Source organism: Lampetra fluviatilis, chromosome 2 (genome assembly GCF_964198595.1).
Source record: "Lampetra fluviatilis chromosome 2, kcLamFluv1.1, whole genome shotgun sequence".
NCBI classification, from domain to species: Eukaryota; Metazoa; Chordata; class Hyperoartia; order Petromyzontiformes; family Petromyzontidae; genus Lampetra; species Lampetra fluviatilis.
In genome coordinates this window covers 3,559,750-3,587,182 of record NC_136276.1, presented here as the reverse complement: position 1 = coordinate 3,587,182, position 27,433 = coordinate 3,559,750, and the positions used below count along the sequence as shown (strand labels likewise).

Genomic DNA, 27,433 nt, shown 5'->3' with positions numbered 1-27,433 from the left:
CTCTTTCTTCGTAGATCGTGGCCTGTGGATGTTGCTACGCCCGAAAACGTCAGTGGCTTCGGTGCGGCAGTAGTTCAACATACATACAACTGTCGTCAAAAAATGTTGTAACGATATCCATTCATCACGTGTACATCATACAAACATGACCATGACTTTCTTTTTAGATGTCCACAAATCGCCCTCTGGTTCAGGTTCAACTCCCTTATCTTCTTGGTTCTTTCGGTAAAGTCACGTAGAGTTGAAATAATAAAATAATAAAAATTAAACATAATATAAAATATAAGAAGATGAATCCCTGCAGTCACGAAAGCTTTAAATCGAAATCCGCCCCTTTAGTTAAACCCCGCCCACGTCTGCTAGGCCACGCCCTCTTATATAAACCCCGCCCTTTGTTTTCGCCCCCACCTCCTCCCCCCATTATAAGCCCCGCCCTTTGTTATAGCCCCCACCTCCTCCCCCCCATTATAAGCCCCGCCCTTTGTTATAGCCCCCACCTCCTCCCCTCCATTATAAGTTCCGCCCCCTATCATAGCACCCTTGCTGCTCTAGACCACGCCCCCTATCATAGGCCCGCCCATTATTCTAATATTGGCCACGCCCCCTTCTGCTATAGGCCGCACCCCCTATGAAGACCCTGAGACCATTACGAGGCGCGCACACGTGGAAGCTCGTGTTGTGCGCGGTGCTTTTGCAGACGAGTGTTGGTGGGGTCGTCAGTGACAGCAGAAGGCAGCAACAGCAACAGCAGCACTTCCCCCCTTCTGTGTTACCCGTCGCTCCACCTCGCTTTAGACATGACAACTCCCAAGAAGGTGTGCATCGTGGGCTCGGGCAACTGGTGAGTGCTCGTGTGTGCGTGTGCGCACGTCATTTAAACGGACTTCCCCTGTGCGCGAGACGTGTCATTGCACGTACACACGGGCGCAAGGACGCGGAGTATCGCACACACACGCGCCTGAATATTCGCATGAGTTTGCAGAGCTTCGGCGTACCCAGGGCGCATGCAAATCGTGCACTCAAACAGGCGCAACCCTGGAAACGGAGGCGCGTGTGTCCACGTGCACGCAATTCTGTACTGTGATAGCCACGTGGAGTACTCGTGTAGACGTGTACACAGATGGGTATGCGCGCACTTCCAAGTCGAGCACATACGGACGCGCCTGAGTGAATTTCTTCTACACGCACATGCACGTCTTTGATACAAGCACGCACACACACACGCGCGTACACACACACACGAGAGTACTTCCCCAGTAAACATCGGACGTTGGGTTAACGTTGGTCCACCGGTTACAACACTTGCCAACGTTTGCCCAACGTTACATGTTTACCCGGTTACCGCTGTCACGCAAACGCACATTTCAAATTCACTCTTAAGCACACACAGTCACGCAAGTTTCCACATTGTACATCGATACACGTGGAAGCACACTCGCTCGTGCGAAACGCACACATATAAGTGTATGCACACACATGCATGCAGCCACGTATACGCGTGTATGTACTGTGCACATGCACATGTGTACACACACAGCAGTAGCCAAGTGATGAGTGAAAGGCTTGTGGAGGGTTAAAGAGCCAGCCCCACTACTTGAGACCACGTAGGGATGGGTGCTAGGGGCTGTTTAAACTTTAAAGAGGTCATGTTATACAATCAACGTTATAAAGCGATAACGCCTTTTTAAAGATCATTAACTTTATAGGTGATTGCTCGTTTGAGACAAAGGTCCCTTTTTGCAAGAACAACCTCTGGTCTAATTAATTGATGGTACAAACATGTATCGGTGCGGAAACATAACACAGGCATACAGAATTAACGCGCCATGTGGAGACGCCGGTTTATTGGGATAAACACATTAAAATAAGTACAAACTACAGCATACATGCTGAAACGTGTGTAGAATTAAAGTGGTTGCAGGTGAATGGTAGAGGTTGTTGATGGTGAGTGATGGTGTTGGTCATTGGGGTGGTTGGTGGATATGGGTTGATGATGGTGATGTTAGCCCACTGGCTCTTAATAAACAGTCGATTGATATGGGCATTATGAGTTGCATGAGCCCCAATGGCCGAGTAGACATACAGTCAACCACACATTGTGGCTGTAGACTGATTATATCGGGACATATGTGGACTGTGGATATGCAGTGCGATAATTGCAGACACCCTACAAATGCTCTTGCCGTGCTAAACACTTAATTTATGTCTGAGTGGACTCAACATGGCTCATGATGGCGTAATATACCAATGAAGTTAATTTGTGCTTATAAGCTCCCTGTGCAGGTCTGAAGACTTACATCTGAAACTTGTGGTATCACCAGCTATGAAACGTTACGTGTAAAATATTACATTGAGTGTACCCCACTCACTTAGCACTTGAGGTTATCATGCCCTCCCTAACAGTGATTGAGCTTGGTGATTATGTGCTCTGCTACATGACATGTTTCGATTTAAAGCTTTCGTGACTGCAGGGATTAATCTTAGTTCTTTCGGTAAAGTCACGTAGAATGGAAATAATAAAAAAAAATTATTATTTCCATTCTACGTGACTTTACCGAAAGAACCAAGTACATGACATGTGTTCAATTGTTAGATTGCGACAGTGAAATATATTCCAGCCTCTCGTTTTCCACGTCATATCCACACAAAATATGATGATGCCTGCAAGGGCCGTCTACCACACATTGCCTTGCGTTGATCTCTCAGTCCAAGGTTCACATCTCAAAACGTGCCCTTCCTTTAATACTCTTGAGAGCATATATGGCTTTGTCTGGTCTGCTGCGAAGCTTTGCCTTTATCTTTGCACACTCGTGCTTTCGGAAAGACTTTGAAACAACTGTGTGAAAGGTTACCAAAATTGCATCTACGTTTTATTCATGCATGCAGTATATTTATTATGCTGTGCTTTGATGAGCCTTAGCTCTATTTTGCACACTTGTGTAATGACGACTTCGACGCACTTGTCTTGAGATGGTTTCTTTATTAAGGAGCTACGAGCTCTCCACACACAGACAGGCTGGTGACCCCACTGCAACAGCCCCGAGTCTCCCGCGCATCTCTCTTTTATCCAGTCCGAGGCCACGCTCCCATTCACGAACCTTCTCGCTGGTTCTAGACCGCTCGCTCTACCAGCAGACTCCACCGTCCTCTTCCATCACCTGGCCCCGCTCCGATTCTCGATCATTCCCGTCGCCACCAGTCCATTCGCATTGCAGGCTGACTCCCCTGTCATTTCCTCTCGTGGCCACTAGTCCATTCGTACTGCAGGCTGACTCCCCTGTCATTACCTCTCGTGGCCACTAGTCCATTCGTACTGCAGGCTGACTCCCCTGTCATTACCTCCCGTGGCAACTAGTCCACTCACACAGTAGGTTGACTTTACTGTCATTACGCTTGCACAACGTACCATATAAACTCTGCAATAACTGTGTGAAAGGTTGCCCAAATTGCATCAATGCTTTTATTCGTGCATGCAGCACATTTATTATGCTGTACTTTTATTAGTTCAACAGGGAGACTCTCCAAACAGACAAAGTCCAAGCGCTCGGGCAGAGGCATCCCCTGCATCTGCAAGCGTCATTAAGCTCCTATTGCACTCCCGATGCAGGCGGTCTTGTCACTGCGTTGCAGGAGTGCGCCGTCTCTCCATAGGGCCACTTGGTCAATATCCAGGCATGCTCAAGTTTCCCAAGCGCCGTGATGAATGGCTGTACCAGCTCCCTCCCGCACAATGGGAACCAGCGACGCGAGGAGCTGAACGTGTTGTGTCGAGTTGCGTGCGATTAGGACCCACTGCACAGTTTCACGGTTGCTGTTAAAAAATAAAGTTTATTGTTTCCCTTTTTAGAATCTTCTCAAAGGACGTGCTGCTGCTGCTGCTGATCAGTGTGCAAATGTTTAGAGGGTACAGTATGTGGAATTTCTGAGTGAATTCCCTAAAGTGGGCCTGTTGGCAGTGCACTTATATTCTGTGTTCTAGTAAACGAGCTCTAGATAGGATGATTTTTTTTCCATTGCAAGGTTTTTGTCAGGGCGTGGGAAGAAAAAATTCAAGGACAGTAATCTTGATTTTCAACAGGGTCGGCGTGTTCGTAAACATAGCGTAATGTCGCAATTTGCAGATGTAGTCGGACGGCGAGCTCTCAAATCCGGCCCATGCCGTCGCCCGGCGGAACCGGAGCACGTTCAGTCTTCGCGCTTGGCCTCCCCGCTTTAGGGACCTCGAGCTACGTCCCGTGAATGCACCACTGACAGGCGGTGCCGTAAGAATGAATAGATCTCATGTGGACTGCTCTTCAGTCTGATCACGCACATTGTACGAGACCATAAAATCGGTGTAATTTACTATAACTGCAGGACCATACAGCGGGGGTTGTGCTGCTGTACACATAAAGTGACAATCACAGACTATGCATCCTGGTGAGCTTGATTTACCCATACAGTATACAATCCAATCATTGACAACTGCATAACATCCGCCCCTCATACACACTACAGCCATGTTATTCTCTCAAACTGTACAGAAACCTCCCCGATACGTTATCTAAAAAATACTGCTGGCTCCGTGGCCCTTTCATGTGGTCTCTGAGAGTAAAAAAAGAACAACACAGATCACGTGAAGCACTCTCTTTAGTCAGCTGGATCCAGCCGGATGCAGTGGGACAGATCTGATGGTCACAGATGGCTTGTGGTGACTTTTGCACTCCTGCCAGCGCCGGCCTTCTACAGGATCGGCACTGCTCGCGCGGGGCTCAATCCTCGGTGGCTGTCACCCCACGGTTGTGAAATCTGTCATGCGCCCGTGCCATGACAGGGAGGTGTTGGGCGGCCATGGCAAGTGCTGGCCGGTGGTGATGGCAGCAATGTCATGGCCAAGGTGTCACCGGTGGGAGGAAGCGGTTTGGGTCCAGGGGAGGCTGGTTTTTGATGTAATTTCTTAGGATGGAATTAGCCATCCTAAGATTAAATATTGGAACAAGGTTCGTGTGTTGTCAGAGAGACTCGAAATAATTTGTGGAACCATCGGAATGATCATACATTTCCAGCGTACGACTTAATCGGGGTCACGCCATGCCAACACTGATGCCTCTAGTCCAGGGGTCGGCAACCAAAACAACAAGAGCCATTTCCTTAATTCGGTAGAAGACTCAGTCTTTCAAGAGCTGCAATGCATGTGTCCTCAAATGACGTCGCGAAGCAGTCCTTGAAAGAGCCGCGTTCGACTGCTCTCGTCTAGTACAGCTGTGATTCATGACGCTTGTATCACATGACCTTATTTAATGACTTTATCTCCCGTCGGCTTAATCCCCTCGTGCACGTCTTCTCAGAAGCTATTTTGTCAAAGGTTGTATTCGATGGATGACCTTTCTTCGAGTCCAGGAAATGGTGTGGCAAAGGGGAAAACAAAATACCTGCGCTGTCTCAGATCTCCGTGGCCACCGTTGTGAAGTGGGGCAGCCACCCAGAAAGATTTTTTTTTTTCAGGAACCACAAAACTGCTGCATAATGCAACTCGTGCTCTGAAAGTTAAATGTGTGTTGCGCTGGTTTCTAAAGTCGTAAGGCCACCCAAGTTATCGAGGAAAACATTTCAATTGTGTAAAATGTATTTTCATATTTGCGTGTGAAAGAAAAGAAGCAAACCAATTATGGTTAATGTATTAGAGCAGAAATTTGGTGATGATGCATTGTGTACACATTGCAGAAAACATCCAGTGTGTCTGCATTTCTGTGAATTGCTACCATAAAGCGCAAACAATTCCGCACCTGAATTACAGGGAGTGACTCAATTTGATGATGACCTTTCCCAGAGATAGATGCCCTCATTAGTATTATGTCTCATGTTCTCTGCCAATACTGCAGCACTCGACTGTGTTGTTTCGTGCTGCCTTTGCTTCGGCAGCAGATCATGCTTTCATACCTGATGACGGACGCTTGTGTTGGGCCCGAAACGTCGTGATTTATTTTATTTTATACCCACGTGACTTTACCGAAAGAACCAAAGAGTATGTATTCCTGCAGTCACGAAAGCTTCAAATCAAGATTATTTTTTTCAGTTACGCAGTTCTACTTTGTAGTCTCATTGGGCACTCGCATGACACCCAATAGGGGTGTTGATTGATGGAACGATTACAATACAATACAACAGAAATCCAATGATCCGCATTGATAAAGGGGGCAGGGGGGACATACCCCAGATCCTGTAATCCGCATGGACCTGATGCCCTGTTTTGCACTGAACTAACTTGCACACGCGTGCCATGCATCGGACGAGCTGGCGCGAGTATCCGCCTGCGCCTCGTGTATATTTAAATCGCAGGACAGTGACTGTCACGCCGCTGAGTAACACGACCCGCCGGGGCTGAAAATATCTCAACCCAGACCCACAGCGGCGTGGTCAGCGCCGCCTTCAACTCCCACCCCGATGGAGGCAAGGTTACGTGCAACGCCATGTGCAAGTTGCAGGTTCCTGGCATTGTTTGGACAATGTGTTTACTTTAGCAGCACGATTATGTTTAGTTCTAAATTCATTTTACTGGCAAGTACGTTGCACCGTTTACAGAATCACGTATTAAAAAGAGACTTTTGTAAGGGCTGCTTCTCATGCAATTGTAGCCATTATAACAGAGCTGGCTCTAGGAGTGTAACAATGCATCAATCCATTGATTACTGAAATGCCAATTCTTAAGCTTGTGACACGTGCACCCCTCCTGAATTTAGCAGAGGTTGCCATCTTTCAAATAGAACTTTTTCAACCAAATCCCCAGGAGGATCGCAGCAGCAAACACCGCAAGGGTGGCGCATTCGTCGGTGATGTGTTTGATGGTTTGGATTTCGCCACCGTAGCAGCACGCCGATGTTTTGCGTTTCAAAAAAACGCCGCTCGGCATCGCTGGGGGATCTCTGACGTTGTAGCCGAGAAGGAAACCTCTCGTGGTGGTCACGAATACCCCAAGTGTGCTGCGGCTTCATATCTGCCTTCAGTTCCCCAGCACCACTCACGGTTGGACCTGGACAACCGGGCACATGTGTGTGCTACACATGTGTGTGCTACACATAAGGGCCCTTCGCCACTCTCGTTTTGTGTACTGGAAGGTGAATGCGTTCGCAGAATTCGCAGGCCGTAAATGTGTGTAGTTTATTTCTTAATCTGTGTGGTCATATAAGCTTTCCGTCAGTTATTGGTCGGACACAAACTATGCAACTCACTGTCATAATACAGGAGTGTATGCCCTGAAATGTGCAATTGAAATGAAGGTTTTCCACATCATCTATCAATTAACTGCAGTGGTCATAGTGATCTCGAATGTTGGTCAGAAATAAAGCTCTTAGTTGTTCTTCTCGAAATTTCTCAGATTTCCTTCAGAACAATACTGCTTTGTGTCTTTGGGCAAGAGCTGATGGACAAGTTTATCCTCGGGCAACATTACGAAACAAAAATAGCAATAGATATTTAAATATGCTTGCAGCCACTTAACAGAAATGTTCTATCAACTTTGTTCTGTGACGGCCTTTGTATACATGTACTTGTTCTGCAAAGCTACTTAAAAAATGTGTCTTGAGTTAAAAAAGTAATCGAATACAAGACTTATTGTATATGAAACATTGATCAAAAGGGTAAACCATTTACTACACTACTTTATCTGAACACTACTAAAACACAGATTTTTTGGTTGGGCAAATAACTCTACTTTTTGGTTTGTTGGTTTGTGCGTAAGGCACTCTCCGAGTGTTAATCATCAACACAATACATCCAAGACCAACAGGGCAAGAGGCAGGGGGTGAGGGGGTTATCGATGAGACTTGGCGACAAGCATCCTTCAGTCATCCTCTGGAAAATAAAGTCGCGCGCGGGCAAAAAATCTCTACAATAAAACAATCAGCATGTTAATCGGTAATTAATTACTCAAACGTGGGGCCTGGAAGTATTGGTGCAATAATTAAACTTGTTATTTATGGCCATTCGGTGTCACAATTAAATCATTAATGCCTTACCACGAGCCTAAATGTAGCATTCACATATGATATGCATGCATTTGACACTTGATTCGATGCACGCATTTTGAGCTTAAAGAATCAAGAAGTGTTCACTCCACATCGCACCTCCGATTTTAGCACGGTTGGCTACGTGTGGTGCGAAATAAATTCTACATGCATACTGTAGTCTTCGGTCCCACATCTAACAGTCATTCAGCCAAACTTTAACCGAGTGAGAACCCAGTGAGATGTAATATCGCAAACCTTTTGCAAGAAAGATCTTCATCGGTGGAACTCCGTTGAGAGATATCTCGCAGGTTTATAGCCCCTGCATTGCTTCACTGCCTAGGCAAGGTTAGTGAAAGAGGGTGGGACAAAGGGTGGGTGTTGCAAAATAAACAAACCATAAAGGCCCTTTATGTATAACACATGCTCACAAGAGATAATTTTCAGTTTGGCTTGCATTTTAGCGGAGTTATTCACAATGTGCCTGCATTGTACCCTAAAATGTAGCTCTTATGAAAGGATTTGCCAACACATGCTCTGTTCTTTCATAAGATGCATGTGTGCCCAAGAGTGGCATGTTAGGAAGTATTGTACCCCTCCGACCTCCCAAAAATATGTGAACTTGTATATTTTAAGAATTTCTTTTTCCTCTTCAATGACCACACCATATTATTTTGACTCTACAATGATTGTGGATGGCTCTCTTCTGTCACATGAGGCCCCCTGACGTTAACTTGTCACACCCTGCTAATGGCACTTATTGACGTCGAAATTCAACTCAAGGGTTGCCTTGTTAAAAGCAATACAACTATAGATGGTAGGATATTCTCACTGATGAAGCATAACCTCCATACCCAATTACCACAGTTCTAATATGAATAACAATGTTTAATTGTCCCAACAGGAATCCCTTAAAATGCATTGTCCCCTTTTACACATAGAGGCATGGTAATTACAATGGCATGCAGGCGTTTACTTAAAAACATAGCATTTGATGAGAACTTGAAAGATTTCACAGAAGTGAATTTGAGTCGAGACAAATTGTTACATGCATTATTTATACCGCAACGACATTCTGCGTGACATTACACGACCGCTGGATTTTTCGAGTGACATTTTTTTTTTTAATAAGCGTGCGATTCTCCATCTCGGCGTAATACTCGTGCACGACGGTACGGTATTGTGCCAACAGGTGCTGCTTGAATGACGACCTCCGCATCGGCCCGAACAGGCAGACCGCGCAGCCACACACCCGTATACATTACTCCTCGTGATTTAAATTTATCCAGCGGGGCCTCCTCAAGCTGCAACCCCAGCCTCTAAGCCCTAAGATGAGAAATAGTCTCGGTGCCTTTTAAAGTCACATCATATGTGCTCGCTATGTCTGTTTTAAAAGGCCAGAGTTATAAGTGGGTACGTGCACAGTTGCGAATGTGACACACACCGCTTGCCCCACCTATGTGTCAGGGTAGGTTAGATTGTGGATGAAACTACTTATCAGTATAGTATTACAACTCCTATCCAATATTGCTGGTAAATACTCAGGTATATATTAATAAACGTGTGGAGGTTTAATCTCATAATGGAAATAGATAATGTCAAGCACTAGGTCATTCAGATCAATATCATGCACGTGTTTAGCTTTCCCAACCCTGCTGCTGATGTTCAGTAATGCACAAAACATTTCGGGGTTTGCCCCAAAATGTTGCTTGCATGCACTTGCCTGGAAGGCCCATTGATTGACGAACACAATGTAACTTATTGCAATTAAGCGAATGCCCTACCTCTGTATTTCCCCACCACCCCCCACAGCATTTATTTAAACAAAACACGCCCTGGAACAGTTTAGAATGTGCCCTGCACAACAAAATGACCGGTGACATTTTCAATCTCCCATGTGAGTGTTCACATTTTAACCAAATGTATGCTGCCAAGGGCTTGTGGAGGGGAGCTAATACAAATCGGTGTCCGTGTGCCGGTTCAAATAGGCACGTGTGCATGGCCACCTTGCGAGTGATTCTAGAGCCGGCTATGGTGCCTTGCCCCCCACCCCCCCCCAATTTCTTTAACTTTTAATAATCGTCTGTGAGTGCAGCATCAGCCATGGAGTAATATGTATGGACATGCTGTGTGCCCCTTTGTTTTTGTTACGGTGTTTTTACACAGGCAAATAGTGTGTGTGCTTTGCTTGTCAAGAGTAGTTTCTGGGGTGGTAAGCAAATGCTCTTCGGTGCACAGAGTATGTTTACGAGTGTGCTGTGGGGACGGGTAGCACAGCGGTTCACATACTGCACTACATATCTTTTGCCATGTACAGCTCTCTTTCATATCCGAGCATGCCCTGGGCTGCCTCCTAAATCAACTTTGCCTTTAATTGGTGCCTGGTGTATAGCGTAAACATCAGGACTCGGCAGACAAAAGCAGAAGGGCTTTGTACTGGCCCTAATGCCATGCCTGCAGTAATAGTTGCTCATTAATATACATTCACTAACCACGATAAATGAAGTGAAGTGAACAATATCTTTGTGTTTGTGTGCGCGTCCATGCAGGGGCTCGGCAATTGCAAAGATCGTGGGCGCCAACGCAGCAGCGCTGCCCCAGTTCGACTCAAAGGTGCGCATGTGGGTGTTCGAGGAGGAGGTGGGCGGACGCAAGCTGACCGAAATCATCAACACTGAGCACGAGAATGTCAAGTACCTGCCGGGACACAAGCTACCCGCCAACGTGGTACGCGCGTATATACACACGCGCAGCGCGCCCCCTGCAAACGCTGTGCTCGCGGGGTGATTTGCAAATGGGCACGCACTTGTGCACCAAGCGTGGTGCATTCATTCATTCACCCTTGCTTGTGTGTACACTTGTACACACAGCAAGGTGTGCATGTGCCTTTGATTGCATGCACGGCAGGGTGCATTCACCCTTGCTGGCACACACACATACACGGTATATGGTCCTTTGTTTCCCTATAAGTAAAGTCAGCAAGGGACAGTATTAAACATCTGGCCGCAATAACACATGGCCAGAAATAAGTGCACGCGTTACAAGGCCAAAGGTACACACGGGGCCCAATGCGGCTGTGGGTGCGAGAGGCTACAGGAGTCCAAGGCATTCCATGCGCACATTGCTCGCGCCAAAAGCACAAACCCTAGGTCACCTTTGCGAAAGGGCCTCGTGTCATTGAGCTCTGACCTGGTGTTTTCTACACAGCCAAAATGGAGCGCCTATCACAACTGGGAGCCAATAGCTGATCCGGCTCACCCCCTCCCCCCCACGTGGTGCGAGACAAGGGTGATGAGTGTTACGACATGTGCCACTGCACACATGTTTTTGTTTAAGAAGGAATTGGCAAGGCGTGAGCGTCATTGTGCTGGCTTGATTTTTGGACGACTGATATTTCAATTGGCGATTGGTTGACCCGAGCTGGCCTTACAGCTGGCCATTGATCGCTTGCACTACTTCTGCTTTCGGGGTCATGGTGATAAAGAAACAATTTCCGTCGTTGGTGACATTTTTCAGTCGTTAATACCGGCTTGAAACAAAGAAAACAATGTTAGATTCTTGCCCGGTGACAGTAGTCGCAGTACACGCTCTGCATTGCACCCGGTGAGCTCAGTTTCCCTCCTGACTGTGGCGAATGACATCTTAACCGATCCCGGCCTCCACACCTCTGCCCTTGATCAACCCATACCGACGTGCATAGTGAAGTATGGTCAAACAGTCTCCAACACCCACATGGCAACGGGAGGCCTTCATCCAGCAGTGGATTGACAAAGGGCCGTAAACCATTATTGTTTTATATTAAGTAGCAACAGGTTACATTAGTTGTAAGTAATTTTATCGCGCAGGAATTTTCGTTGGACATGACTTTGTATCCTGTCTTAATCTCTCTAAGTTGTTTATTAACTTTGCTTTGAGGCTGTTTTTTGCATTGCTTCCTACCTTCACGTTTCTATTACGTAAGGAGAATGTACAGTACTGTACAATGTTTGCTTATGTAATTACCTATTGCTCCATTATTTATATCACCAAAATAACACCTGTTCCACTGTGTCTCGCTGTATATAGCCGCATGTTTTTCACATTCAACTCTACTTTTGTTGGATTCGCTATTTCTTTTGCTGTGTAACCAACTAAAATAATACGTACTTGCCCTATATACTTTACATGCATATCAGTCAGATATTTTATAGGTAGACATTAACTGCAATGTGGTGTTGCACGTGTGTGTGTGTAACCATCAGTAGTGGGGAGACAAAGGCGGCCAGGTAGGGTGCTGGCCACCCACCCTCCTCGTGCGCCGTGCTGGCCTTAATAGGTTCTTGCTAATCGCACTCACCCCAACGGTCTGTTGTTAACACTATAGGGGGTCTATTTGTGTGTCCGACCTGTCGGAATGTCATTGTAGTGCAGTGTCTGTGTGGACACATAATCGCTGTCCAGCACTTGTTGGCCAGTATGACTCTTGTTTCAGTGTGTGCCTGGACACGTGATGTTTGCCCGTGTTTGAACTGGAATGCGGCTGCATTGCCGTGTGTGTGTATGTGGGGAGCGGGCAGCGTCCTGCGCTACCAACCCAGCGACCCGAGTTCAATTCCCGCTCACGGCCAACACCTGTGACGATTATTTGAACCGGTCCTGGGCCTCTCCTAGGTCGATTCGGCCTCGGCCTCAAATAAGTAGCTGATGTGGTGTGTACACATTGCCACGAGGTAGACAAAGGCGGCCGGGCATGGTGCCGGCCCCCCAACCCTCTCATGTGCAGTGCCGGCCTTCATAGGTGCTCGCTAACAGCACTTGCCCCAACAGTCTGGTAAAGGCTATATGGGGGGGGGGGATCTTTGTCTTTGTATATGCCCATGCAGTCACATACCCGACGCATGAATGCGAATGTGCGCACCAAGGTTGCTCGCCGCTGGGGCATTATGAACCCACTGCCATGTTGCACACGTAGGCGGCCCTCGTGCTAAAGTTCATGAGCCGTGAGTCTCGCCTTGACATTGACATCAGTGATACATTTGTTATTTCGGATTTGATTGCGTTCCAGGTGAGGCCACGGTAGCATGAAATGTATTGATGCTTTTTTCTCTGAACGGATGATAACAGCCTAACCTTGATCAAATGTGTGAATTATGGCCCCAAAATATAACTACCAAAGAAGCAAATTACCTATTGTAACTGTATATAATTCTAGGTAATGGCAAAAGCTTTTAAATTGTACTGTTTTCTAATGTAAAAAGCCAGCTGAATGTTGTGGTTCTCATTGTAACAACCTCAAATAGAAATACGGTACAGTTTATAAACTGACTTCTAAATATGAATATATAAAACCTGATGGTCAATTATAAAATTTTCGATCCTAAATGGATAACTTAACTTTAAACAGCACTAATTCTCTCAAAGGCCAGATAAAAAAACATACCAAATGACATTTGTGTTTTTCTTCCATTTGGAGTTGATTCAATCCATCATTCATCGGGAGTGATAAAATAAACACCACTTTTATTCAAAGTCAATACTGGTTGTCTGAACAGACTGGTCATTGCCATCGGAATATAGAAATTCCACCAATGCCTCAGACATGAGGACCATCCAATATTCATTTAAAACATGGGGGTATGTTTTTTTTTAAACGCCATTCCGGTTTGGACCCCGTGGGTCAAATGTCACAATCACAATCTTCATTTAGACTGGAGGAATCTGAAAAGCTACGAAGCTTTTTTCACAGACGACGTCGCACACCCTCCGCGTTGAAATTGGTCACGAGCCATGTGCGCCACCCTGGCAGGTCGCGGTGGCGGACGTGGTGGAGGCGGCTAACGGCGCAGACATCTTGGTGTTCGTGGTGCCGCACCAGTTCATCAAGCGCCTGTGCGACCAGATCGCGGGCCACATCGCGCCCGGCGCCATCGGCATCTCCCTCATCAAGGTGGGCCGCTCACGCTCACACGTGGGCCGCAGCTCACCCGGATGAGCGATGGGCGAGGAGCGCAAGGCAGCCGGTGGCAATATTTCTTCGCGCGTTCTTCTTATTCTGCCAATAACATCCCAATGTCGGACAGAGACCTTCGCCAGTGTCGTACCACCTCCATCCAAGATATATCACCACCTCCATCCACTGCGCTCCTTCAGATCTTCTCCTCGTATCCCGCCGCCTATTTTTCTTTCTACCCGTCTTTCTCCATCCCTCCAATCGGCCTCCATTCTGTTAATTAATCTCACCCAACTGTCATCTGATGTCCAAGCAAGATACCCTGGCCATCTCCATTTTAGTTTTCTATTACATGTTTTTCCACTTTTAAATTGTCACCGTCAAAATAAAACACTGCTTTGCATCTAATTTCCATCTCTCATTTATACAGGTTTTCCCCCAGTAAAATGTAGCATTAGCATCTAATTTGCGTGTCATTTTCCATGATTAACCACATGATTCAACTAATGTATCATGAGCATAAGAATACATTTTAATGTATAAATTGGTGCTTCATTAATCACCTACCCTGCAGGGTTATGCTAAGGTATTTATGTTAATAATAACAGTGCACTCTCTTACATGTGATTGGGGAGTAAGGAACTGCTTAGGGTTAAGCCTGCAGGACAGTTAAGAGTAGCGAATGGTGAAGATTAAGAAACACATTTGAATTATGCATTGGTTAGGGATTAATAACAGATCATGGCTTAACATTGCAATACGATTTAGCAACTATTATTAACTGAATAATAGTGTTAAGATGCCATTCGATAAAGGACCTTACTTTAAAGACTATGGGTGGTATATTTTGGGATTCCTGGTGTTCGGTCAGAGTGAAGGTTTGTCATTGGTGTTTCGTGGGATTGATTGCTTGGACAAGGGTTGTGTGTTCAAGGACTATGAGTAAATTTAGTCTGTGCTATTGAAGGGTTAATGGGCGTAATAAGTTTAGGGCTTTGATGGGTAGGGTTAGAGGTCACCCTAACGTCATGAAATATTATTGTATTAAGGCTTACTTTAGTCACACGGCTAGGCTTTAGGGTTAGATATATATATAACATGTTATTTTGAGGTGTTGGTAGTAAATCACTTGAGTAAAGCGCATGCTTCATGAGATGTAACAGTTATTTTGTTGGGGCTCCATCTGTCTCAAGAAGTGCATTTTTTTTAAGGTTTCGCTTTTACCGTCCCTTCACAGGACTTAGCACTGACACACAAGTTCTCAAAGAACTCACGGTCAGCTCTTCGGTGGCGTAACCATCCTGCATGATTGACTCTTCTCTTATCATTTTGTCCAATGAAGCGGTCGGTAGTTCCATCTGTTGTTAAAGGGCTGTGCGGCAAACAGGTTTTTGCTTTTTTTGTACTGAATGCGGTGGTTTAGGTAGAGCTCGTTGCTTCTGGTAGGTTACGAGCAGTTTCCCATTGTTGAGGTGGCTCCTGTGATGTGTGGCTAGTACCTGTGCCGGCCACGCCATCCCTCTGTGCATCGCACTTGCCTGCATAGTTGGTCGCTAGCGGCCCCCAACATCCCCTGTGCGGGCTATTCGGGGGAATCCATTGTCTTCAGTTGATTGTGTGTGTGTCTGTGTTTTGACAGGGAGTCGACGAGGGTCCGGAGGGACTGAAGCTGATCTCCAACATCATCCGGGAGAAGCTCGGCATCGACATGAGCGTGCTGATGGGGGCCAACATCGCCAACGAGGTGGCCGACGAGAAGTTCTGCGAGACCACCATCGGTACGAGCAACGCATGCCAGGGTTGCTGTCCTCCGATTAGCACGGTTGGCTGCGTACGGTGCGAAAGAAGTTCTACGTACATTCATACGTGTCCGCACGCGAATGCGCGCCCGTGCCAAGTGCGTGCGGTGCGCACCCGTGGGCTCGCGGAGCCGCGTTATATTTACCCTTGGCCCCACGAGTGAGAGGAATGCTGACTCGTGTCGCCGCAGGAAGCAAGAACCGCGCCAATGGACTCCTGCTCAAGCAGCTGATGCAGACGCTCAACTTCCGCATCACGGTTGTGGAGGAGGCCGACACGGTGGAGCTCTGCGGAGCTCTCAAGGTGTTGATTTTATTGTCATGTTCGTGTCCAAGGCATAGGGAGGCTGGTTATCCGCGAGTTTACTGCACTTGTACGTGGGGGGGAAAAAACATGGATTATTTGGAAAAATAAGGCCGCTTATAATAGTTTTCGCGGACCCTTACATCTCCTGTGGAAAATAGGAGTTGTGGGTAACAGGTTAACAGATTAAAGGAGTTCTCCTATACATGGCACGCAGAACATCGTGGCGGTGGGCGCTGGCTTCTGCGACGGCCTGGGCTTTGGGGACAACACGAAGGCGGCCGTCATCCGACTGGGCCTCATGGAGATGATCGCCTTCGCCAAGCTCTTCTGCAGCGGCACCGTCACGTCGGCCACCTTCCTGGAAAGCTGCGGCGTTGCCGACCTCATCACCACCTGCTACGGCGGCCGCAACCGCCGTGTGGCCGAGGCCTTCGTGGTCAAGGGCAAGGTGCGCCATGTTGTGCCACCCTGATGAGGGTCACAGCGTCTTTTGTGCATGCGAGGCGCGGAGGGTGGTCTGCCGATTGTGCCATTTTATTTCTTTAACATGTAGGCTTTCAGTTTAACACGTAGGCTTTCGCGACCAATATTATTCAGAAGAAAGGTTTTTGGGTTAGATCGCGTTATTTATAAATGTGTCGCAACCCTCCACCACCAGACACGGCCAATCAGTAAAAAATGTGTCACGTTGACAAAAGACAAATAATTCACTACTTTAGCCCACCTGTGTGTTGAAGAGTGAATCCACAACATTTAAATTGTTTTGAGTACGACGTTTTTCTGGTAATTACATCCAGCATCATCTGGCAATTTGCCAGAATAGTGAAGCCCTCCACCTGCTCCAGGTCTTAAATAGAGCAGCAGGGTGATGTCATCAATTAACCCAATCTGGTGCGGAGATCAGAGGCGGAGAGGGGGGGGGTTATTCCATTTGCAGTTTTATTTCATTTGCGCTATCGAAGCGTGCATTCTAAACTCTAGCAAAATGGTGCATCACGTGTTACGTTAAAGAACGGCCCACAGATGCATGTCGCAGAACTACTCATGAAATCCCTGTAAGAGACTTTTTTTTTAAATCCACACTCTAACTCGCCTGGTATACAGGAGGTCGTATGTTCGATCCCGACCCCGACGCCTGCTGTATATTTGGAGTTTGCATGTTCTCACCGTCGTCGTGTGGATTTTTGTCCCGGGTTCTCCAGTTTTTCCCTCTAAATTTAGAATCAACATCACGGCGTTTTAGAGTATTTGGCTGCTATAAATTTCCACGTGAAAAGCCACTTCGTTGAGCTATCATTTTTTGGCCAGGTCACTCTTGAAAAAGAGCTATAGAGCTCAGTGGATGGACCTCACCTGGTAAAATAAAAAAATATTTATAGATTACTATGTGGTGCAGTTTCCTACATGCCCTGCGACAGAGAAATGTTTGTTACGTGGCAGCAAGTGATGCTTTTATATTCTCCAGAGCTCGAATTTGGCCAAACGAAGTTATAACCAAATTTGATTTTGATGGTTTTCTGCACAGCCTACGGAGTGACGGGGTTAGTGCTCATATCTTTTATACATTTCTTTTCCACTCCCATCCGACCATGAACTGAAATCGGTGTGATGTTTTTATTTCATTTCAAAGCTACAAGCTGTTTGAGGGGTCCAGTCCCATGACTAGGAATAGCCTCACGACCTAATCTAAGAGAACATGTTTAATTTTTGTATTTTTTCTTGCCGGTACATTTTGTATGACAGATCTCCCATTGCTAAAGGCACTTGCTGACTCCGTGTGCTGTCACCTGGTTTTGAAGTTCGTTGATTAATAGATTAGTTGCTTAATTGCAGTTGTTAAGCACATGGCAATAACGCCTGTGTAATGCAAATTGCTTAGCAACAAAAGAGAGCCAGCGTAAGGCTAGTCGATATTATTAATAACCTTAGAATTTTTGTTAAAATGTATTTACTTAGAAATCGAGTGACGATAAGAAATGATAGTGATAAATTATCCAAAGTAAAAAAATATCATTACTCCATCATCAGATGAGTCGGCTTTTCCCCGAGAATGGGCGAGTGGAATCGCCCGAGGCATGCCGACCACGTCCTCGGAATGGAAGGCAGCATCCAGATTCGCGGTGTCAGAGATCACCAACTTGGAGTTCCCTCCTCAATCAACCACGTGTGCCAATGGCCAGCAGCCTGCACACTGGTCCTGGAGGACGAGGCTCGCAAAAATCTTTGTCTGGGCCTGTACTCAATAACACAAGTCATCTACCTCACCCTCCAGAGCAGTGGGAACCGTCCTATGGTGTTGCTCACCATGATAGGATGACATTTGGTGGAGTAAAATAGAAAAAAGAATAAGAGACGCATCGTGGCTAACGCGCACTACGCAACAGACTTGGCGACCCGAGTTTGATACTGCGCCCCAGCTAACGTAAGTGGCGAGTGATGTCTGAACTGGTCCTGGGCTTTCCCACCCTATTACCTTCACCAACCCCCCCCCACTGACCATCATGGTGAAGTACGATCAAACGACCCACGCGGCCCACACTGCGTGAGGGGGCCTTTCTCCAGCAGCGGATTGACAAAGCACCGCAAAACCAACACAAAACGAGGACAAGTGAGCTGTATGGATGAGCTGTGCTTGTGCTTACAGAGTATAGAGGAGCTGGAGAAGGAGATGCTCAATGGACAGAAGCTACAGGGCCCACAGACCTCAGCGGAGGTGCACCGCATCCTCAGCACCAAGGGGCTAGTGGACAAGTAAGCGCCACATGGCCCAGGCCGGACACCAGTGGGCAGGGTTCCTCACACGCTTGCTTCGTGTAAGAGCCACGAGCAGGTGTAACGATACATTGATTCATTGGTTAATTTGTATTATTCTACAGTGTATCAAACCGCTTGTTTAAGAGCCAATGTGCATCGTATTTGTTGTATGTAGTGGGTTCACATCACCCCTGGAGCCACTAGAGGTACAGTACTACTATTCACTCCAAGAGTAAAAAAAAAAACTATTCTTGTATAGAAACAGAACTCTGAATTGTGACAAACGGCGGTGAAGCCTTACACTAACAATAAGCACATTTCTAGAATCTATACATTTGCAGCTGTTTAAGCAGTGCAATTTTAAGAATAAATCCGCTCGTGTTCGGGTTACGGGTGGATTATTACAATGCAGGATCGTGAGAGACGGTGGTGGCGAGGGAAGGCCTTCATCAAGCAGTGGCTTATCCATGATTTTAAGAAGAGTATTTAAAGCAATTAGATCAGGGATTCAAGTATTGAGGTGATGGCTTTCCTGTGCACCAAGGTTGATTGTTTGAGATTTTAGTCTGAGAAAGTGCCATTGTTTGTGCGGCAGGTTCCCGCTGTTTACAGCCATCTACCAGATCTGCTACGAGGGCAAGCCTGTGAAAGAGTTCACCAAGTGCATGCAGAGCCACCCCGAGCACATGTGAGAAGACCTCGCTGCGCAGGAACCCAGCGGTCTCGCCCAGCCTGCACAGCGTCACACACAGCTCGCAACCGCACTCGCATTGGCACGGACACACGCACGCATTCACAAGTGCGTGTGTGCGCGCGTTCACATGCGCGTGCAAATTCTCGGGGCTGCCCACACAATGCTGTCTCATGCCAGCATGCCAATCTGAGGATGCAGTGGCCCAGTCCCACTTATCATCTCCCAATGAACATAAAGCAGAGGTCAATCTCCACCACTGTCAATTAAACACAAGCAGGCAACGAGACTTTTAACGGCTCATTTCGTTGATTGGAGTGGCATTAATAGATGTGTACAGTGAATACACAGCAGAGCAATCGCATTTCAACATGCCACTTTTAATTGCGTACTAAACAAGATAGAACCTTTGCGGAAAATAAATTGGTGCCAATTTCATGAATGGTATTTTACAACATCCCGATGCATCACAATTAGTTCAGGTGTAGCATTTATACATGCACAGTAGTGTGGATGCCCAGTGCCGACATTTAAAAGTAATGTAATTGGACATGTAAGCAGACAACTGTGAATGAAATTCACAGCCCTTGGATGTGAATTTTGCTTGGATAATGCATTTTGGTCAGGCTTTGTAAACAGTATCGTTTGAAACACAAACTAACCATCAGCTTGAAAGTGACGTTTAAGCCAGTTAAGTAATTAATTTCCAACGTTTCTCCAGTTTTTGTCTTGTTAAATTATGTATATACATTCATGTGTAGGGTGGCTTTCTAAAAAAATGATATGTGCACCAAGTGTTAGGACTGAAACACTGTCAGGGAGCTGTATCCAGGTGGTGTTTTGCCAACGTTAACATTAACAAATTTGCTGCTAAATATAATTACAGTCAGAGGACATGGCTACAAATAAAGGAGGCCTGCACACCATCAGGCTGCCAGGGTCGTCTCTGCCCTCGCAAATATGGAACGCACCACTGAAGGTGCATTGAATATAAAATGCCATACATAACTATTTAAATAACAAGTGACCTCTGGCACACTCTGCCAAGAGGTTTATTGCAAATAAGATTCAAAGGTTCTACTCAGATTGCGTCGGGCAAATCTGACCCCCACGTCGCATTACAATGTTGCCACTAACAGACAACCGCAGCTGCCTGTCGTTAATAACGGGTGCCTTGCAAATTACTGTGTGCAAAAGCGAAATTCTTTGTGCCCGACAGCCGAATGCTTGAACTGTGATTCGGAGGTTTGATCGTAGCAAGAGTCGTAACGTGACTTGTGCTCGCTCGCTTCTTCCCTCGCTGGCACACCATGCAGTGCGGGGGAGGGGGAAGGTCTTGGCCAGTGGCCAGCTTTCTTGTCCTCCCACTCAGCCGTTGGGCCATGTAGGGCTATGGGGATGAGCTCCTGCCCAGAGCTGTTCTATACTTCGGAAAAATCCAAATGTCAACTCGAAGGCTCTCCCCCTGGTCTGGCTTTGGTGCTACAGTTGAATGGCAGCGATTTTCGTTGGGCACAGTGACTGACGGGGAGGGAATTTCAAACCGCAGTTTTTTCCACATGTTTTGAGAAGTGAAAATGCCATGTAAAAGTTTGAATGCTACAAATGTTAATGTACATTAAGGTCATATACAATATACATGCGTGCATTTTCCTATACACAAAACATTTCGGCAGAACCACGGTGACAATGGTTTATAGTTTTCTCACTCTGGCCTAAGCTGACCGCTGTCCTGAAAAGTTTAACTTTCCACGTGGAGTGCCAGCCCGTGTTGATGGACAGTGGACCTTTTCACGTGGGTGCGGAAGCGTGGACAGGCGAGTCGAGGTGAAGAAGATGCAAGCTCTGGAGAATTGCGATTGTTGTGCCAAGTGGCTGCATGCTGCAGGGAAGGTGCTGATGGTCTGCATGACCACCGACCAGTCTTTATTTGCTTAAACGCGCACAACTCTTAATGTAGGGTATTGAAAAATAAGATAATTTAATGCCCGAGTTGCTCAATGTGGGCATTAGGGTTAATGGAGTGGGCCTCCCTTATTTAAATTTCACAAAATGCTGATGCAATTTAGTGTTTGGGTCATCGTGTAAACAGTTGATTTGAAATTATTTTCTGTTTGCCTTGCCTCAAGTTGTGCAATGCTGATTAAAGCCTATTTTAAACAATGTGATTTTCTCAATTTAGACACGAAGCTGTGTGTAGTTCACATTACATATTTGCGACATCTGTAAATAAAAATAATTAAGTGCCATATTGAAAGAGATGTATGTGCTGTTGTACAATGCACAGGGCTTCAGTTCAGCTGGGGAAATATTTCTGCTCCCAGTACTCCACATCCAGTATACTTGTTGCTAATCACGTACCTAATCCAGTCTACTCGGGACTCGTAAAATATTCAGTGAAAATTATTTTTAAGCCCTGCTTACTCTCATACGCGTGACTACATTGATATAACGTTGGCTTTCGGATAAATACTCTAGCGATATAGCCACTGCATAGTGCAGGTTTTGCTTTTCAGATCAATCCAACAAGTGATTACACTTCCTGGTTAAGCCAGATGCTCTCCCGTCATGGCAGCAAATCTACAGCATTTAACAGAACCCTGAAATCCAGCACAGCAATTGGATTGGCCACCTCTCGCTTTGTCAGTCCACAAACAACGCGGCAATTTCCCCGCGACTTTGATGCGGCCATCGAGTGGCCACAGCGTCCTCTAGGGGCGCCTAGCGAGAAGGTGCTGAAAGGCAGAACGAGCATTGGGCATTAGAAGAAGACCCCGTGGCCGGCCTACGACACGCTGGAGGGACTGTGTCGCTCCTCGGCTGAGCTGAGAATTCCCGAGGAAGAGATGGAGTCTGTGGCCCAGGACGTCTGGACCGCCACTACTCGAAACGCTGCCACCGCCGCGACCCTCGCCAGGACAAGTGGACTGAGAAACGGAACGAAAACAAAGGATTCGGCTCTTCGTTGACCCTGCAAATGGTTTAATGCCGTACATTAAATACACAATTTCACACTCCGAAGGAACAATGTTAATACTGTCAAAACGGCGGCGGCGGCGTGTACACGTGGGGTGCGAGTGAGATTTTACCCTGTAGGCTACACCGCCACAAGCAAAATCAAATCTCTTTGCAACAATCGGTGGGCTGCGCACATGCATGGGGGTCTGGGTCAGGGGAGAGAGAGAGGCTTGTTAAACAGGAACATTCAAAACGGGACGACACGAACTCGTGTTATAAATAAAATGTGATATTGTAAGTCAACGTGGACCGAGTAACACGTATTTAAACTATATATTGTAGCTGCGCCATCGGAAAACAGTCGGTTTTCTTTTTGCTATCATTCCAAGCAGAGCTTGAGGCAGTCTTTATAAGCTGCATTGCACAAAGTACAACTGCACAGTTATACAAACCACAGTCTTATCCATGGTCCATTAAAGTGTCAATGCCATGACCAAGATTACGCATTAAAACACTGCGAGTGAGACTAGATAGGTGTGCCTGGCACGGACGCGTTCACTTAAGTGTCTTGAAAACAGGCGACACGCTCACGGTGTTGCTCTGCAGCGAGAAGCTGGATTCCCCCTTGGAACAGCGGATTAGCGTTGGCAGTGGATATTATATGCAGGGCCCGTGGTTTCAGCAGAAAGATTGCAGTGTGCTGCGAGGGCAATTGTGCAATTAAAGGCGATGCAGTGACTGAACAAACACATCTGTTTTGGGAAATTACATTGTCACACAACCCCGCACAATGCAACCGCATGAGAACATTCAAAGTAGGGGGAACCATGAGAAGTTTGGAGTGGAAAGGAGTCCTTCTTGCAATGCATGCGTCCGTCCCAGTGCTTCCAGGCTTTGGGGCTTGTTTCTTGGTAAAGCGTGAACTTTTGAGCTGGTAAATGCAATGTGTCGCAACTACCCCTGTGCGTTTCAAAAGCTGCCTGTCCCATCGTGTTCCGTGTGACCTGCGTCAGCACACCGTGCTGCTCTGCAGCATAACGGGAACGCTGACCTGTGAAATAATGCAGCCACCTTTTTAGAGTCCATGCAAACTTGCACATTCCAGGCATAAAATACAGGCTGTCCACAAAGATATGCTCCATCATTAGAATTGGGCAAAATTTGAGATTTGTATCGTGAGTTTCCTCTAAGCCTCTGTAAGTTAGCCATGGTGTTGGTGATACACATCGTATACACAATTGAGAGAATCCTAGGTGGAGGATCACTCGAGCTTGTTGGTTTGTTTAAACTTTCACATAACCCCCCAACATAAACCACGCAGCTCAGGCTGCCATCTAATTATTCTGTAATAATAATACCTTTAAAGATGCACCATGTGATCAATTCATTATTTAATCCAACTTAAGGAGACTGTAAAGTCTTAAACGTAATTTTTTGCACTTCTGTAACGTAGTTGCTATGACAAGAATATTGCGTGACTTTGCATTTTTTAACATTAATTTCGTCAAGATATATAGTCGGGCAAGGTATTTGTGTTGTTAGTAATCAACAGGGGAACAAGGAACTTGCAGTGTTGCCTACAATACAGTAGTTGCTGAAAGGCACCTCCAATTAGCACGGTTAGCTACATACGGTGCGAAAGAAGTTCAACACACATACATAAGTGACAATGCTAACAGGACAACTCTTGCGAGTACGGCCATGCTAAGGGCAGGCCCAGATTTATAACCTTCCACTGCCAACAGCGGAACGAAGCTTACGGTTTGACAATATTCTCACAGTCGAGTGATGTCCACACCGCAGGACAGTAAAACTTCTAAAACGACACCGAAAGATACCGCGCTACAATTACAACAGCAACGGGGATCAAATCTTCCGCTGCGGTGCTGGCTTCTGAGCACCTGCGAAATTCGTCAAACGCCACGCGCCAAACGGAAGCGGTCCTCCCCGCCACCCCGCCTAGGCACACGCGTGGTTGGTCCCGATCATGACGTTGGGCAGAGCGTTGCGGCGGAGCCTCCACGCGCCCAGCGCCTGGCTGTGCAGCCGGAGCGCCGAGAACCAGCGCTCGGCGCCCTCGCTCACCAGCAGCAGCATGTCGCGGCTCGCCATGTCCTGCAGCTCGATGAGCGCCACCTCGGCGCCGCCCCCCCCCCGCCTTGGCCTCCGGGAGCCCCGCGACACCCCTCGCCGAGCCTCCGGCGGCCCCGAGCCCTCCGTCGGGGTCGAGCGAGACCACGCACCGCGCCAGGCTGAGGGGCTCCCGCAGCAGGCTCAGCTTGCCCCCGCCGCGCTCCCTCACCAGCACCAGGGAGGCCCCGCGCACCGCGTGCGGCCCCGCGGCCCCGCCGGGCGAGCGCAGGGCGGCGCCCTCGCGAGCGCCGGCGGCCCCCGGCCCCTGGGAGGAGGCGGCGGCGTTGGCGGCGCCGCACAGGGAGGCGAGCGCGCAGTCCGACGCGCTCGTGGGCATCGCCTGCGCCCTCTCGGCGCCGTCGGCGCGGACCGTGCTCTCGCGGAGAGACGACGTGCGCAGGATGGACGGCGTCGCCGCCTTGTGCCAGGGGGTCTTGGCCGGCGAGCGCGCGTTGGGATCCGGGGAGCGGGCCGACGGGCAGGTGGCGGCGAGCGCGTCGGCCCACCCCTCGCTGCCGTCTCCCCGCGACACGAGCACCAGCAGCAGGGCGTGCACGCGCTGGAAACGCAGCGAGCGGTGGCCCCGGCGCGCCCACTGCGCGTCGCACGGCTGGGCCACCTGCAGACGGCCTTCCAGGACGAACCTGTCTCATGGGCGCGCACACACACACGGGTGTGCCGTCACGAGCGCTGGAGCGAACACCTGCCGACTGAGCACTGACCGCTATGGTTGGTGCCTGCTGATGAGTAATGTAACCCACGCAATCAATAACCTTTCTTTAAAACCAGGCAAGTGTCTGTCGAGCCAGCAAGCTCAAGAGCAGGCTGGGATTTAAAAAGCAAACAAAAATAATTAAAAGGTGCAACGTTCAGTTCGAAAATGAGCGAAAATGCAATGCATTGAACGTGCAGCAAATAATATTCATCGTAGTTCACTCAAACTTGAGAAGTCGGCATGACCAATGCTAAAAGATGCTACCACACCTTTCCATTGCTTCATTTTGCTTGACCCAGTAGCTGTTGCAAAAATCAACACCCAACCTTCCTAGATCTGCTCTTGCAATTTCCAATCATTTAGCTCGGTTGGCAACCTCTTGAATACTACCAAATGCAAACTCTTCATTATAACATCTACAATTCTCTATTCCAGTGTTAAAAATCTACTTCTCTCACCTGTTAAGTAACACAGGCGTTACTCCTGTCTCAAACGGTCATATTTTAATTCTAAAGTTGACCTCTACTCTTCCGAAGTCATGTAAACACCCGAAAGTAAATCCTAAAGTATAAACGAGAGAGATAATATAACACAATATTTGTGAAATGTGTGTACGGTATATTCATTTACTCTTGCCGAATGTATCACATTTTCAAGTAAGTGCCGATGCATTACACATTCATATGTGAATGTGATGTATAATGCATTGAATATATATACGGGAACGGTTGTGTGAAAATTCACATAAAACACCCCAGGATACTGAACCATGAAACAAAAATTTATCCATAAATCTTTCTTTATCCTTGGTCGATATTTGTAAAGGAATGTAATGTATAAAGAAACAATGTTATAGCTTATTTATTCCAAGTTACATATGTAACAACCCAGGGAATTGCACCAAAAACCAGAATATTATTATATTCCAACGGTGGCATCCTGGGGTGGATTTGTGGTACACTGTGCTATGAACCTGGCGACCTGTGTTCGATTCCAGGCCACGGCTAACATCAAGCGGTGAGTGTTATCTAAACCGGTCTTGAACCTCCCCCACATCCATCTCAACCCGCACTCACCAGCATGGTCAGTGCGGTGGCGATATGTTAGTTACCTCACCTGGTATACAGGAGGGCATGGGTTTGATCCAAACCCTGATGACTGCATATTTGGAGTTTGTATGTTCTCCCCGTGGTCGTGTGGATTTTTCTCCAGGTCCTCCGGATTTTCCCTCCACTTTTTAAATCAACATCATGCATTGAGAGTATTTGGCTGCTAGAAATGTCCACGCGGTGAGCCGATTCGTTGAGCTATAATTTGTGATAGCCAGTATTCTTCTGCAAAAAGAACTCTGTAGCTCATTGGACCTTACCTGGCAAAATAAAAAAATGTTTTAGTTTTTTAGTTTACGGTCAAACAGCTCCCATGACCAATGCAGTGTGGACAGGCCTTCTTACCCAGCAGCGAATTGACAGTGGGCTGCAAAGTCATTTTTAGTGGTCTACCGTTCATTAACGTCATATAGCACTTTAAGGCATGACAATGTATGTAAAGTAGTAGTAATAGGTTTTTTACCCTTTTAACTGGCAACACAACTGACACCTTTATACAAGGGGATCATGTTTGCATTAACCCCAACACTTGCTGTCAAAATGCAAACAAAAAGACAACTCTGATAATGAATGCACTGTCCTTGAAATTGATTGGTCCACACCCGAGACAGCTTTTCTTAGAGCCTAGTCTCACATGGTGTTGGACCAGATGACGCCAAAAGGCGCACAACTCAAAGCCAACGCACCATCAGAGTATTGAGAGCTCGGGGTAAGCATTTACATTATGAGACCTCCTTTGCCAGTAGCAAGATATAGTAATATGTTTTTACCCTTTTAACCGGCAACACAACTGACACCTTTATACATGGGATCACGTTTGCATTAACCACAACACTTGCGGTCAAAATGCAAACAAAATTTCAAGGACAGTGCATTCATTATCAAAGTTGTCTTTTTGTTTGCATTTTGACCGCAAGTGTTGTGGTTAATGCAAACATGATCCCTTGTATAAAGGTGTAAGTTTTGGTGCAAGATAAAAGGGTAAAACCCTATTACTATATCTTGCTACTGGCAAAGGAGGTAAAGCAATGTTTGATATTTATTTTCAGATAAGGT

At 46.9% G+C, this 27,433-nt stretch overlaps 2 protein-coding genes across 2 annotated transcripts in view; one reads left to right on the top strand and one right to left on the bottom strand.

Annotated features, from left to right (window-relative positions):
• The first annotated feature begins 642 nt into the window (after window positions 1–642).
• On the top strand, window positions 643–21,625 carry LOC144939857 (glycerol-3-phosphate dehydrogenase [NAD(+)], cytoplasmic-like). Its single transcript, XM_078866734.1, has 8 exons — window positions 643–841; window positions 10,532–10,709; window positions 13,768–13,908; window positions 15,551–15,689; window positions 15,902–16,014; window positions 16,232–16,465; window positions 18,662–18,768; window positions 19,367–21,625. The coding sequence occupies exons 1-8, from the start codon at window positions 798–800 to the stop codon at window positions 19,461–19,463; spliced, it is 1,053 nt and encodes a 350-aa protein (XP_078722860.1). The 5' UTR covers window positions 643–797; the 3' UTR covers window positions 19,464–21,625.
• Window positions 21,626–21,703: 78 nt separating this feature from the next.
• Window positions 21,704–27,433, bottom strand: part of LOC144947053 (uncharacterized) — a 34,901-nt gene continuing 29,171 nt past the window's right edge. Inside the window, exon 8 of the mRNA XM_078876203.1 lies at window positions 21,704–25,197. Coding sequence (XP_078732329.1) covers window positions 24,237–25,197 — 961 coding nt within the window. The 3' untranslated portion in view covers window positions 21,704–24,236. The remainder of the gene's footprint in view (window positions 25,198–27,433) is intronic.